The following is a 16,027-nucleotide window of genomic DNA, read 5'->3' on the forward strand; positions in this document are numbered from 1 at the left end:
AAAACCTAGGTTTTAGAATCACTTTTCCGCAAAACGAGGTAACCTCCTCCACATATTTACTTCGTAATCCGTAAAAGCACTTTTAAAACCATGGTTTGGTTTCTATCCAAACACCCCCTTAGTTAGCAAGTCTCAACTGATCCATTGGATTAGGCAAATGAACATGGGATATTTTAAGACTTAATTTTGAGTTGATTAATAATTTTTTTTACCCTCATTATTTTCCATTGAAAATTAAAAGATGAACCCTAAGCGATTCAAATTCAAATGAAAAGGAAAATATATATAATGAATACCCCACAAGAAATTAGACAGAAAACTTTGAACTGCTCCAAAATGTGAAGGGAATGAGCACAATCGAAGAAAAATCCGATAACATTCACTCAAAAAAAAAAAAAAGATAAAAGAAATGTCTGATTACAACTTCAAAATGTTGCCATGACACTACTGCACTCCAAAATCATCAATACGAGCATCTTCGATCTGGCGGACTAAACCTTCCCATCTGTTCTGCTGTTTGCAGAATCCTTCTCTGCGTAACCCTTTGAATAACAATTAATGAAAATGACTCAGTTCTAGCTTAATAACTCACACCGTGGGCTGATAGAGACCCAAGCTTTTTAAACCTTCATTATATGAACACGAGGCCAAAAAGATTTAACATATACCTCACCGGACCCCCTCTTAAATTGAAGTATTCATGATCAAGAGCTTCTTCAGCTGAAATTCTTCCTTCTGGATCCAGGCAAAGCATTTGCTGTCACTCACAATAAAATTATTCGTTAGTCATGAAAAGCAAAGAACAATTATGTGATGTACGAATGAAGGGGAAAACTGAACTTACGGAAAGAAGATCAATGCCTTCTGGTTCCAAACCAGGGAACTCTTCTACCAGGTTCTACACAACAAGAGATGCCAGGTTAAAACCGTGAAGCTTTTGAGGAATCTAGTGAAGAAATAAACCATACTTCAATTCGATAATCATATATACCTTTGGTCTATATTTGGGAAAGCGTGAAAGTGTTCTACACATCGTAGTCACTCCTGGCCAGGATTCCTCAGTTGGTGTACCTAACAAACTTCATATTGAAATTCCGTTGTTATTTTAACAGCATGATTCAAGACCATATTTATCACATAAACAATATATATATGTTTTTTGAGTTGTTACAAGTAAAATACCGGAAAATTGACATCAATTGTTCCCTTGGAGTTGTGCCCTGGAATATTGCTTTCCCAATTACCATCTCACCAAATATACAACCCACAGACCACATATCAACTGCCTTTGAAAATCGACGAGTCCCAAACAGGAGTTCAGGAGCACTGTACCGGGAGGTTTTTATCTGTCAAGAAGACATTGATTGCATAGAGCACACTTATACAGATAACTACCTTTGAATAATGCTGCTTTAGTTACTGATACAGACAATTTTATACACTGTGCCAGTCTCCAAATGCAAAAAGAAAATTGAAGAGTAATATTATCATACTGGATAAGACGCCCAGGGGTCTCCAAATGCACCGGCGAAGCCGAAGTCAGCTAGCTTGACTGAACGTTCACAGTGGCTATATCGCAGGTGTTCTGGCTTTATATCTCCGACGATAATCTCATAAGAATGATATTGTTCTACAGCAGAGAGTATCTGTTGAAGAACCAACTTCTTGGACGAAGAAAAGAATGTGAGCTATCAATTCCGTAACGTAGACAAAAAAATGTTCTTTTATATCACACTTGTTATGTAAAAAAGAGGCAAAACAATTTCGCACATACGATCCTGTAATGCAGGCATTAGATTTTCGGGGGGAAAATTGATAACAAAGAACGAAAGAAAGAACAGAAAAGATAATTATATTGTATTATGACTTCTTGCAAGTAAGAATGTCTTCAGATAGATTTTACCTATAACATCTCAGAAAGACTTACTTTTATCTGTGCTTCTCTCATGACCGGTGGTAACGTAATCATATGGTACAGATCCATGGAAAAATACTCATAAACAATATACAAGCACTTTCCCTTGCTGAACGTATCCACCATCCTGATGCATAAAACAACGTATATTATTTCATCAAATGTTTTATTTATTATTAAATACTTAACGCATTTTTTCTCTCAAACTTCAACTCTACCAGCAAAGTATCCAACACAAGAAATGTTCGTCCCATGACTGATTACTGTTCGAAAACCACAACTCCAAATACTGATCAGTAAAGAGTTAAAGACCAACCTTAAAACGTTTGGGTGATGAAAGAATCGAAGAAAATTCAATTTAGCACTTATCGATCTCCGAGCCTTTACATTATATTCGTCAGGAATGAAAATCTCCTTGATGAATACCATTCGTTCCTTGTAAGTTTGAAAGCAACGGTAAACCTTGTTAAACGCACAGTTTCTGACCTCCCCAATAACCTTGTAATGGAATTCCTCTAAATTGGGTGCCGATACAATCCAGGGATTACAAATTCCCCATTCGGAACAGCTCGTCACCCTGTGTTGTGTACAAAACCAACATCAGAAATTTCAAATTACATACAGAGATAATTAAAAGAGTTAAAAAGATACTAATATTGAAGGTGCTATAAATATTTTCTTCAGAAAGACTGATCGGAATTGAAAAATTTTCAGTTTTACAGGCTAGATCAAAGGCATGAACAGAAAACAGGATCAGTAGATATAGCATTGATTGACCAGGAACTAAACTTTTTCTTCCGCAAGATTCATCAGAAATTACAAATTCCTGCCGCAAAATACTCATCAATCACTTCAAGAATAAAGATGAAGATATACTTACACAGATTCGCAGAAACCCAGGACATTTTGAAGGAATTCACACATTGTGAGAAGAGAGTGGAGAGAGAGAAACGGAGATGCTTTAGAGAGACATTCAGGACTATGAGGATACTCAGAGAGATTTGAGTAAAAGATTAGGAAGAAATCGCTCGCATATATCGTAATAAGAAGTGAGCGACGGGGCGCAATTCAGAAAGAACGCTTGAAAGAAGCCAGTGACAGTTTTTCCCGCCAAATTAACTAATTCTGCAGGCAGCTATGGTCATCAATTTTAGTAAATTAACAAAAAAATAATGTAACTTTCTTGAACATAATAAATTCAAATTGGAATAATATTTCATGGGTTGACTTAATGATATTAAATTTCAGGGGCCAAATTAATGTCATTAAAATCTTTAATATCAATACGTAGAGGAGTAATTAATGCACACTGCTTTGGACATGCACTTGCAAATTCACTCACCGGATCCACAGATATGACTGTTAGGAATGGAAATATTGGAGGAATTCACTTAACCATAATTAATGATAGATTTCAAAATATTATAATTAATTAAAAGATTCGGAGTATTTATAAAATGGCCTTCACCTAATCTTTTATCTATAGCATGCATGAGGTTTGAACCATTTCAAAATCACGCCAGTCCTTAATACATGTTATTTGTAGGAAAAGTTTTTTCTCAAAAACATAAGTGGCATATTTAATGATTATTTGTATTTAATTCTCATTGAAAATAGAGAAAGATAGGGAAAAGATGTAAGAATAATTTGCAAATATGAAAAGAGAAAAAATTTTAATAAGAATAAATTAAACCTTTTTTATTAATTTAATGCATATGAGAATAAGTTATAATAAGTGACTTATAATAAGGATCTCGTAATGGTATTTACTACACTCCCTCCTATTTTTATTATAAATTTCAAATAAATAATAATTTATAGATAACGAAAAATTGGTTGAAATTACTTAAAAAAATAAATAAGTTTGAAATACAATTTTATTTTTAAATATGTCTTTATAATAAATGAGAAATAAGATGAAAAAAATATGTAGAAAAATGTGATTAAAAAAAAAATAAAAACAACATTAAAAAATATATTAAATATTAAGATAAATTCAAACTGAAACTTATAAAATGGACCGATTTAGAGCTTATAAAAGAAAGGAGGTGAAGAGGACTTCCGACAACGGCAACGTGCATTTGTTGTGGGCGCCACACTGAGGGCATTCTCTCAGAGACTGTCCGGAGATTAGAGCATTGTGGAGATCACTTACCAAACCCAGCATCGGGATTTACCTGTATCTGCTGGCTACTATGTGAACGAAGGAATAAAAAGATTTTTGAACGTAAAGACACGAGCTTGCTTAGTATTTTAAGTAGAGCGAGAGCAAATGTATCGGGATTTCTCCAGGCCAAGGTTCAGCTACATAAAGTCAACCTGAAAGGTGCAGAAAGGATGGAAAGAACGGATCCTCCAGAATTGAGTGAAGGTTTTGCTACTATACATGTTGACGACGGTGCATGCACACATCCCTTTTAGCAGAACTTTGGGCTATTCTTACAGGATTGAAACGGGCGTGGGATCAAGGCCACAAGAAGATATGTGTCAGAAGTGACTACTTAGAAGCTGTTGAGTCAATAAATACTGATAGCGATGACCTTCACCATTACGGAAACGTGATCACAGAAGCCCACAGTATGCTGCATTGGGAATGGACGACCTTGCTACGACATTGCAGCCGTAACGAGAACTGGGAGGCCGATTCATTGGCAAAGAGAGCTCTGGACTTGCCTCTTGGCCTGCATTTCGATTTTTCTACCCGTTACCTCTTGAACGTTAGTGGAGTAGATTAGTTTCTTGTTTTCCCTTCTATCCAAAAAAAAAAGGATAGGAGAGAGTATTACATTAGATTTGTTTTGTTTAATTTCACCATTCAGTAAGACGCATCACATCGAGTCAGTGATTAATTTATTTATAACAATAAAATACGATACTAAATTTAAAAGTGGAGGAAAAAAAATCTCTTACGTACGAAAAATAATCTAAATATATTAATTATTTAATTAAACTAGGTGACTAACTTTATTTATTGGCTTACAAGCCCAATTTTCTTTCCTTGTTTTTGACACCTTTTTAACAAGAAAAAAAGACTTACAAAATTAAAATTACCCAATGCAAATTTAAAAAATTTTGCCTTTAAATAATTTAAATATTAATTATTTAATTAAAATAAGTGATTGATTTGATTTATTGGCTTACAGTCACCGAACAAACCAAGTAATTCAGATTACTCACGTGTAGTTGTTACTGAGATGAATAACATACTCCTCTCCACTTTTTCATTTAAATTAATAAAAACTTCAATTTTATTAACTGTATCTTAAAATTTATTTTTTTTAAAACCTCACCTTTATTTTGTGTATACACTTTTCAGAAAAATAATTATCTATACAATAATAGATGAAAATAAAATTGTATATTTATATAAAAGATTTATGTGACTGTAAATAACTATAAAAGTAGAAGACCTTCTCTCCCCATTTTACAAAGGAGTAAAACCTCTAGTTTCTTTTAGACATCTTTCATTAAACTTACTTGTATGATAAATGCTTTTTATGACACCGTTCGAGCAAGTCTACTTGAGATTAAAACAAAATCTATTTTTAGCAGTGCTTTATGATAATTAAGCTTTAAACTATTTCGTTTCTACAAACAAATACCAATCTCCATAGCAAATCATTTCACGTAAAGGGTACTCATCAAAGTTATAAATTTTGATAAACACAAATTAAAGTTCGTCGAGATATTGAGGCCGAAGCATAAATCCGCCGGCTAAATTGCTACATATACAAGAGTTGGGATTCAAACCACAAACTTGCCTAATTAAGTGAACACAGACGTGATGCAAAGAGAACAAAAGAAGCAGAATTGGATTCAATTTTTCTTGGAATAACACAAGTTTAAGAGACATAGAAAGAAATGGGAAAGCTACAAAAGTTGATGCAAAATAATGATGATCTTATTTCTTGTGTCATAATCTCTCCCACCTCAAAAAATCAACATGAGATGTTTGAAGGCCAAAGTTTAACTTGAATATCCCAAAGTTCGAGCTTACATGGCTTCAAAATTACATGTAAACCACAAAACGCAAAATTTTTCTATACTTATAGAATGTGTTTGCATAACTTTCTCAAAAGAACTTTCCCTACAAACTTCCCCATTCTTACATCTGACAAAAGTTACATAAACTTTCATGTAAGCAATAACCGAACATACGCATAGCATTCAAAACCTGGACTCCTATCGGTAGCAAAAGAATATAACGGGGAAACTCAGCTTTTAATCCCTTCTTCTTCTGCATTCCTCGTTCCATAAGTGATGATTTGGGGACAGTAAAATGAAAATGATTAATCTGTGGTGTGTCCAACTAGTATTAGCTTCCGGGATGACCATCGATTTTCTTTGTACCACTAGGTCCAGCAACGTCTTGGATCACTTTTCTCTTGATCAGTGTTTTGCTTCGAATAACAATCAATGAAAATTAAAAATGAATCAGCTCTATTTGAACCAGAAGAACCAAAATGCGCACACACACACACACACCTTTCAGATTAGTGTTTGAGTCTGTGTAAAGGAGTCAGTAAATTTGTATACCACAAATCATTGTTGAAGAATGCATGGCCAAGAGCTGCTTCCGCTGAAATTCTGTTATTTGGATCAAGACACAGCAATTTCTGCCACTCATACAATAAAATTAGCAAAAAACTTAGCAAGAATCCGTATCAACATAAAACAATTAATCATACCAGTCATTTAATTAAACCTTAATTACGTACCGAAAGTATATCTATGCCTTCTGGTTCCAAATCAGGAAACTTTGAAGACAAGTTCTGCAAAATATAACAGATATATGCATGGTATGGTCAAAACTCGTAGCTTCGTTCCCTTCAGGATTCTACAACCACCCATCAAGTGAATGAAAAAACAAGCTGTGTTTTGACATATCATATATACCAGTGGCTCAAACTTGGGATAGAAGGTAAGTGTAGGGCATAGGTCACTAATTCCTGGCCAAGATTCCTCAGTTGGAGTGCCTAACAAACTTCATAACGATGAAATTCGCTTGTCATTTTGATTGCTTTATATCAAGCACATAAACTATCTCACACACACACACACACATAAAATAATGTACCAGAGGTAGAGAACTTACCGGAAAATGGTTCTTAGCTGATCCTGATTGCTTTTGCCAAGATGAAATAGAGGCTTCCCGATGACTATCTCTCCAAATATACAACCTACGGCCCACAGATCAGACGCCGGTGAATGTTGATATGAATCAAGCAAGACCTCAGGCGCAGTATACTCGGAAACTGGTATCTGTAAATAAGTGCTATGAGCAGTAGAAACGACTATATATATATATATATATATATATAAACACCTATGTATATACGTGATTTAAATAAACATAAAACCCCAAGTGATTCTACATTTTGTATAGAGTACAAAATCGAGAGATAGGTGGTATTATCATACATCACAAGGCTCAGGATCTCCGAATGCACCGTACAAACCGAAATCACCTAGCTTGAGGTAACCATCACGAAAATCCATTAGTAGATCCTGCGGTTTCAGATCTCGGAGGAGAAGCCCGTGAGAATGATAGTGTGCTACAGCAGCGAGTATCTGATACAACAAATACTGCGAGGACAAGCAATATTCATAAACTATATAAAGCGTAAGCTGGACAAGGAATATTCAACAGGAAGATTAACTTACATTTCTTTGTTTTGGATATTTACAGTGTTCTGGTAGGTTCATGAAATAGTACAGATTTGGGCTGATATACTCAAAAACAAGATAGAGATAACATCCCCTTTTCAATGTATGAAGCAACCTGAAGAAATGAAGAGATACATATCATGAGCAATATCATTCTCTCGAGTGTTTTCATTCAAATCCAACGTACGTAAAGATTATGCAGTAATCAGCCTGATGACAACGTTTTGATGACCCAATTTTCCAGAAAACAAGAAAATTGAACTTTTCTTCCATGAATGATTATTATATTTGCAATAATATAACTAAACAATGTTGGAAACCTGACAACGTTTTGATGGTTGCAATCTTTAAGAAACGCGATTCTGTCATCTATCATGACTTCTTCACTTTCGTCACCAGCGTAAACCTCCTTGACTGCCACAACTCGATTACTGTCCAGTTCATGACAACGATAAACCTTCCTAAACGGACCGAATCCTACTGGCTCAATAACCCTGATGTTGAACTGATCTAAATTCAGATCTGCTTTGCAACTCCTCCAACGATACCAAATTCTGCATTCCAAACAGCCCAACAACCTGCAGAGTATCAGTAAAAGAATGAAAAAGATATACAACATTATTGATTGATCGAGAATACTATCCATAAAAGTCATTTGCATGGAATCTTGTAACTCAAAAGGAGCGAAAGCAGTTGATTGATCGGAATCGAAATTCCAGAAACACTTACAAAGATTTGAATACGTTGGTCTGTTCAAGGATACCGCTCATTGTGAGACTGAGAACTGGGAAAAAATCAGTGAAGAGGGAATGCAGAGAGTGAAGAGGGAGCTAGCGATTGCGATTCTTGAAAGTGATCGTCGAAGATTTATAAAACAACATTTCCCGGCCAAAACGGATAGGGAAGTAACTGCTTCACGTTTGGTTCGTTCATTGGTTCGTTTTGGCGTCTCAAGGCATGAAACCAATGAAAGTGGAAATATATTAAATATTTGTATTTAATTTGTATTATCCATCTCACCTTTTTTGTTTTTGTTTTTTTTGGTGAAATAGACATATATCGTATCTGAAAAATCATAACATTACCTTCTTTTTCAGATATATCATTTTATCCGTCAATGTGTCACTCTATAAATTCCATGCAATGTTTGGCCCAAAAAAAAACTTCATGCAATGTGTATCGAAAAATCTGTCTACATACTGTTCATTCTTATTTATTTTTATTGATTTTCTGCCTAATAAATACGATGTTTTTTTTTTTAAAAAAAAAACGACGGTGACCAAATTACCCAATGTTACTATGGGAAGAAATTCAAGGCCTATACCAAAAAGAAATTCAATTTGGAAAATATCTATAACCGCGTGAAGAGGTAAATATCCCCTCTCTTCAATTTTGAGCATAATTATGGATTATATCTCCACATACGATGTCAGCTCAAATCCTATGAATGGTGTGGAAAAAGATTTTAGTTTCAATGTTCTATATACGCAGATTTTTTTTTGCGATACACGGAAAAATTAATAGACATGTAATTGGGAAAGCAGTCAGGAATGAAGTTCAATGTTCTTAATTAATTCATCATTTTGTAATTTCTCTCGGGCCACCCAGATGAATGAACCTAACTCTAATATATATTTATTTCTGAAGAAATATGAAATAATAACAGATGCCTCAGTTCTTAATGTGTGCGTGTATATATATACACACACATATATGCCGATTTCTCAAGTTAGAACGCAAGAAAGCAAAACGGGGAGGGTTAGGTTTGAATGAAAGGGGTATATATACACACACACAGACACACACACATATACCTGTGTGTATTATATATATGGATCCTTGTAGAACGGATTGGAGAGAATATACAAGAGCCTAGTCTGATCTTTAAGAGCATCTAATTCCTCTCTGATCTTTAAGAGCACAGACTAAAAGTTAACAGTGACGATGTTAATTAATGGGGTTAATCTGGGGATTACGGTAAATTTATTGTTTGGTCCTAAATCAAAAGCTAGATATATATAACTAATTCACATAAATTAAAAAATTAGTTATAGGATAGACCTCAACAAAAAAAATAAAAATGAAGAATAACAGCGGACATGTGTGGGAAGGTAAAGCAGAAGGGGATTTCTTATCTGGAAAAGAAAAGAAATATTTTCACGTAATCAACGAAATAATTATAAATTTGAAAATATAACAGTCACGCGTGCTATTTCACATTATTGAAAATTTTGATAGCAAATATCTAAAAAATTAAAATAATATTGTTTTTTAACCGTCATCATGTGGGGAAAAAAATGTACGACTTCTATTGATGATTTTTTTTTAAAAAACAAAAAAAAAAAAGGCGATCGATCTTTCTACTGCATCCATGCATCCATACGACGATGTGTAATCACAAAGATCTCAACTCATATATTGTCAACTCGTCGCGGTCTCCGGTATTACTTCCTCCTTGGCCAGTGATTGGCTCTTTCGTGTCCCAATCTTTCGTTTGCCTTCCTTCTTGACCAACGATTTATTTTGACTGATAATGTTATGTACAATCAATGACCAAACTTTTGAAATTAAATTAGGCCCTACTGAAGTTAAGACACAAAAGAACATCGGTTTGCTAGCTAGCTAGGTTTAATAGCTATTATATATAGCGCAAAAAAAGCAAGTTGTATATGATGAACATAATCCGCATTTTTACGTGCGTACTCGTGTTTTATATATATATATATATATATATATATATATATATATAGTTGAAGACAAATATAAAAGTTGTGTCTCGTATTTTTTGTACTACTCTATACGTAAATGCATAGTGACAGAGGATCTAATTTATTAGACTTGACAGTGGATATAACCAATACTAACTCACAGGAATTATTTTTCTGAACGACTTGCAATTAGCAGCAAGAGATAAAACTTAGGGAAATAAGATCAAAGCCTTCTGGTTCCAAGCAGTGAAATTTGGTTGCCAAGTCCTGCGGAGCAACACACACACACACACACACACACACACACATATATGATATCTGGTAAAAAATCTCATAGCTTTCAAAGATTCTGTAACATGACATCTAATTATGATCAAATAAGCCATTGATCCGCATCCGCATCTAACTATAAAACTGGATTTGCAGTAAAATGTAATCTGGGCCACCATCTTGAGCTAAGTTATCCAGTTGACTTGAAAAATCAAATGAACAAAAAATTATAGATTACACTGGGGTTTTTAAAAGATATATATTTGTGTAAGAAAAAACTGATTTAATATTAATTAACAAAAGCGCAATTCAAAACTAAAAAAATTACTTAAAAAAATAACAGCTCAATCAAAAAACTTCGCTCTATGATGCTAAACCGTCCTCATCTCAAAACTCATCAATTAAACTAATGTTTATGTTCTGATATAATTAAGTGAATATGCAAACTACCAAACTTTCCCAAAATCAAAATGTCAATCAAAAAATAGTCTAGCAATACTCACACTGCCAAACAACTAAGAACAGCGATAAAGTAATTGCAAATCACAGTTAGCCTAATCCTAAATATCTAAATCAATTGATAAATGCATAAAACTCTCACATGGAACCGTAGAGGAATGAACTAAATAAAAAAATTATACATAACCTCATTACCGAACTTTATTGCATCAAAGTTACAGGTGATTACACTTGAAGTGCATCACTAAAATGGATAATAAAATAGAATAGTCTAATTAATCTCTATTAGTCAAAATTCATCACTAAAAAGACCAAATAAAAAGAATAAAACATATAAAAATATGATTTATCAACCATACTTTCAATGATCATACCATTGGTTCAAATTTAGGGAAGGAAGGAATCCTCACTTGGAGTATTTAACAAACGTCACATTGAAATTTCCCCGTCATTTTGATTGCTAAGCAGGTAATTTATGCGCATAAACAGTTATGTTTCTAAAGTAGAAGTTACCGACCACATATCAGCTGCCAATCAACATGCGTTGAAGCCAAGTAGGGCTTCAGGTGCCACGTACTGCAAAGTTATTGATGTTATCTGCCAAGGGCAAATATATACTCCGCCAATTATAAGACCAATGACTTGAGGAGATTAAGAAGTAAGTAAGTTGGTTAATAATAAGGTTGTCATTCGCAATTAAGTATTGCTCATCATTAGAAGGATTATCTGAATGCATAGCAAATGGATATAATTACAATAAAACAAATAAGGACAATAGGAATGACCAAGAAGTCTACATTTACTCATCAGATGTTTTGTTACGTACAGAAGAATGAATATGTGAAGCATGAACAAAAAGGAGAAGGAAGGATTTGTATTATCATACAGGGGAAGAGGTATTAAAATCTTCAAAGTCTGCAAGCTTGAGCAAATGATTGGGAAAATCAATGAGTATATGCTGTGGCTTGAGATCTCCAATGAGAATCCCATGAGAGTATCTGACGCAGAAAGCCCTGCTTGGACAAGAAAACCCAAAAATAAATATATAAATAAGTAATTTGAATTCACCAGTCTGTCCTCATGCTATCAATTTTAATTACCACGTCGCAGCACTTGATGCCTGAGACTGTCACAGATTGCCACTCGGTTGCCTTGATGTCGTACGAAACAAATGGGGCAATCATATCCGTGTTTTATCAATAGAACTAAATTGAACTGTAACTACTGAATTTACATCAATATAACTTCGAGACCCCAAAAATAAACGAAAGAAATAAAGAAAGAAACGCCATATATTACTTGTAGCCCTTAATACGAAAATTAGTTTGACATTCAATTTGATCATAAATATAAGACCTCAATCTATCTTGTCTTTCATATTTATTTATTTTTTTTAATTTATTCCTTGTAGTAATTGTACAAGTTAAATATTTTATCAAATAGTAGTTCTAATTAATACACATAATTAGTAAGGATATTTTAGAAAAAACAACACTTATTTATTACAAATAACTAATTTAACTAATTTTTTTAATTTACTTAAATTAATCAATTAGTTTTTATATTAAGCACTAGAAATGTATAACGGAGGTGCTAATAATATGTTGGCCGGGGATACAAGAGAGAGATGAATGATCTCTACAGTTCTTTTTCCACGTCAGTATTCTCTGCAACCTGATATAAACGTCTTAGCCCATCATACATACTAATGATTAAAGCTATACATCGCATAGGAAATAAAATGTAAACTCCAAAGATAAAATTAGTTAAATGGTGATAGATTGAGATTCATGAACATATTCATGAAGGAATATTCAGCAGGATTTCTTGATCTCTCATGAACATATCCAAAAAGCATAAAAAACCTTCACCCCCTTACTGATTACGCAAACCATAAACCCAAATACGAAGTGAAGACTCTAAGACCAATGGCAAGAAGAGAATCAACCTGACAATGTTTTCATGATTAGTGAGCCCCGAACAGCTTCATTTTCATCATTAATTACAATCTCCTTGATGACCACGACTTGATTGGCGTCACGATAACGGAAACGGAAAACCTTGTTGAACGCACTGCTTCTAACCCGTGCAACGATCTCGTAGCTGAATTCCTCTAGACTGACCTCTCTTTTGCTCCAGCGGTTCCGAATTCTGCATTCAAAACAAAATGCCCACCTGTGTGCAAAACTAATCTTAGAAAATTCAAATTTCGAAGATATAATTGAAAAGGTTGAAAAGATATACGATCGACGATAACTGAGATCGGAAGTACTGCATTCATAGGAACCTTTTCCAGTTCTACACGAATCTTCCGTCCAAACTCAAACAGATGATTTTCCAACAAAAGAGCGTTATATAATTTTCTCAGATACACGGTTCTAATGCAAAAACAAAGAACAGAACGGTTAGATAACATTGATTGATCGGAATCTAAACATTTTCTTTAGCAAGATTTATGGGAAAAAAATACAAGTCATAATCTGAATCACCATCCAACTTCCATGTTCAAAATGCTCAGTCAATTCAGGATTAAAGATGGAAGATGAAAATACTTACAGAGCTTCGCACAACTTCAGAAGGAAATCGTTGAGAGGCATTCTCAAGAGAAAGTGGAGAGAGAACCGAGATTTTGTGGAGAACGGAAACTCAGAAAGATATAAAACGGCATTTCCCGCCAAAACAAAGAAGTGTGGCGAGGTGCCAATGTACATCCCCGCCAGCAGCAGTCAATACCGTAATTAAATATCCAGTCAAAAAGTGAAATTGTTACTGATTATTTAATTACTGATTATTTATAATGCGATACTATCAGTGAAGCTTATTGCTCATTCAGTTCCCTCTTCCCAGAGTTCATAAATTGAATAGATAGATCATATAATGCAAAGAAATCGTACGACGTTATCTAATAGCTGAATAGGGATTTTTTTTTTGGGTCACTGTTGAATAGGGATTTATGCTTCGGATTTTATTGATTTCTTTTTTTAAAAAAAATTACTCCAAGTATATAGATTACGTTTGTTTACAATCTGAAAAATAAATTATGTCGGTACCGTTTGATAAAATAATAAAATGTTGGGTATAAAGATACACATCAACATTTTAAAACAAGACCAAATTGTCATATGTGTTAAATGCTCCAAACATCCATTAGTTTTTTTCCGTGGATCCCACCAAATGCATAAATTTTTCTCTCCAAATACTTCTTCTGGATTTTAAAATAAGAACTAATTTGATTTTTATTTTAATTCTAAATATAAGATCCTAATATATTTTATTTCTCATATTTATCTATTTTTTAAAGATAATCTTTATGATAATGGTAGTTCTAACAAGTATATTTGATTAGCAATAATATTTTAAAAAATACAAAACATATTTATTATAAATAAATAACTTAACTAATTTTCTTAATTTACTCAAATGAATCAATTAACTTTTATATTAAGGATTAAAAATAATATATAGACTACATTTGCTTAAAATCTGAAAAATAAATTATCTCGGTGCCATTTGTTTTGGCACTCCACATAATTTGATAAAAAATGACCAATTGTAATATTAAAAAAGATTACTAACTACCACTCTGTTACTTATTATAAGTCATTTGTATCTCAAAAGTTTGTTTCAAAATATAAATCACTTATAGTATAATTGATGATCTTTTTTCAATTTTACCCCTATTAATTTAATAAAAAATTAATTAATCTCTCTCTATCTCTCTCTTAACTTTTCATTTCCTATGCAATCTATCCTCTTCCTCTTTCTCTCTCTCTCAACTTTTAAGAAGAGTAAATATGGGGAAAAAAAACTGGTTAATTTAATGTATTTTTTGGTTTGTGGGTTTGGGACACAAGTAACTTATAATAAGAAAAAGAGTGGTACCATAATAAAATATTATGTGTAAAAATATACTCTTTTGGTCTTAATTATAAGGTATTTTTAGTATATTTCACATAGACAAAAAAAACCTGAAATTTCATCAATTCTCATTTAAAATTTAATAATTTTCCAACTTTATCCCTATTTAATATATATTATACCTCATGTAAACAAAGTTAATATAATAATAAATGAATAATAAAATTATACATCCATATAAAAAATTTCTCTCAATACTTTATAAATAAAACCAAAAGATGTCTTCTTTCTTTGTTATAAATAGCACTATAAACATTTTAAATCGGATAAAAATGTCATATCCGTTGAGTTTTCCGAACGTCCGTTAGTTTTCTTTGTGGGTCCCACCAAATGCACATTCTTCTCCCTCCCCCAACCCTTCCCGGTCAACTCTGCCTACCCATCAATCATTCAGGAAAATTAGATCCCCTCCATCACTCCAACACGTGCACCAATCAAGCAACCATTCATCATCATTCCTTCCTGTATCTCTCCTCTTTCTCTCTCCCTGCTCCCTACCTCCTGCTCGACGATAGTAGCGCCACACAGCTACTTCTCACCGATAAATCCCATCAAACCCAACCTTACTCTCATCTTGCCTCCACAGTCCACAGCCACTTCCCACCCCAAACTAATGGATACCTAACCTCCGTTATCTCTCATGTTATTCATCTTCGTCAGAGTACTGCTACGAAGTGAATGACCAGCAGCAGCGATGGCGTCCTAGATTCTTCCTCCACCTGTTCCCAACGGCGTCTTCTTCATCCAGCTTCAGTGACAGTGTTGAGCTTTGCTCTTCTCGATGTCGACGACTGCTATGAAGATGAAGATAGAAGAATAAAATGGCAAACGGCGTCGTCCCTCTCGTCTCCTCTCCAAACGTCCACAGCCTCCATCCAAGGTCCTCCTCTGGTTCAGTTCATGACGGTGCCTCTGGTTTAATTGATTTTCTTAAGCTTTGAACCCTTAGATTTTTCACCATCTCGAATCATTGCCTACGCTCTGTCAGATGAAAAATCAGGGATGAATTTAGGAGAGGAAGTAAGAGAGAGCGAGAGTCCACGGCCGAAAAAAGTTGAGGGGAAAGAGTTGACAAAGATGAGAGAGATGC

General features: G+C 33.9%; 1 protein-coding gene across 1 annotated transcript; it reads right to left on the reverse strand.

The window, feature by feature from the left end:
- Positions 1 to 444: 444 nt before the first annotated feature.
- On the reverse strand, positions 445 to 12,203 carry LOC114750873 (uncharacterized). The gene is made up of 16 exons (XM_028939511.1): positions 12,088 to 12,203; positions 7,903 to 8,160; positions 7,580 to 7,697; positions 7,337 to 7,501; positions 7,011 to 7,177; positions 6,812 to 6,899; positions 6,634 to 6,687; positions 6,452 to 6,531; positions 2,232 to 2,492; positions 1,928 to 2,042; positions 1,494 to 1,688; positions 1,183 to 1,346; positions 992 to 1,079; positions 845 to 898; positions 669 to 757; positions 445 to 532 (listed from the first exon to the last, which is right to left on the reverse strand). The coding sequence occupies exons 1-16, from the start codon at positions 12,201 to 12,203 to the stop codon at positions 445 to 447; spliced, it is 2,100 nt and encodes a 699-aa protein (XP_028795344.1).
- Between the last annotated feature and the right edge of the window lie 3,824 nt (positions 12,204 to 16,027).

The sequence above is a fragment of the Neltuma alba genome, unplaced genomic scaffold (genome assembly GCF_004799145.2).
Source record: "Neltuma alba isolate B1F8T4 unplaced genomic scaffold, ASM479914v2 tig00006663_pilon, whole genome shotgun sequence".
In the NCBI taxonomy this organism is placed as follows: Eukaryota; Viridiplantae; Streptophyta; class Magnoliopsida; order Fabales; family Fabaceae; genus Neltuma; species Neltuma alba.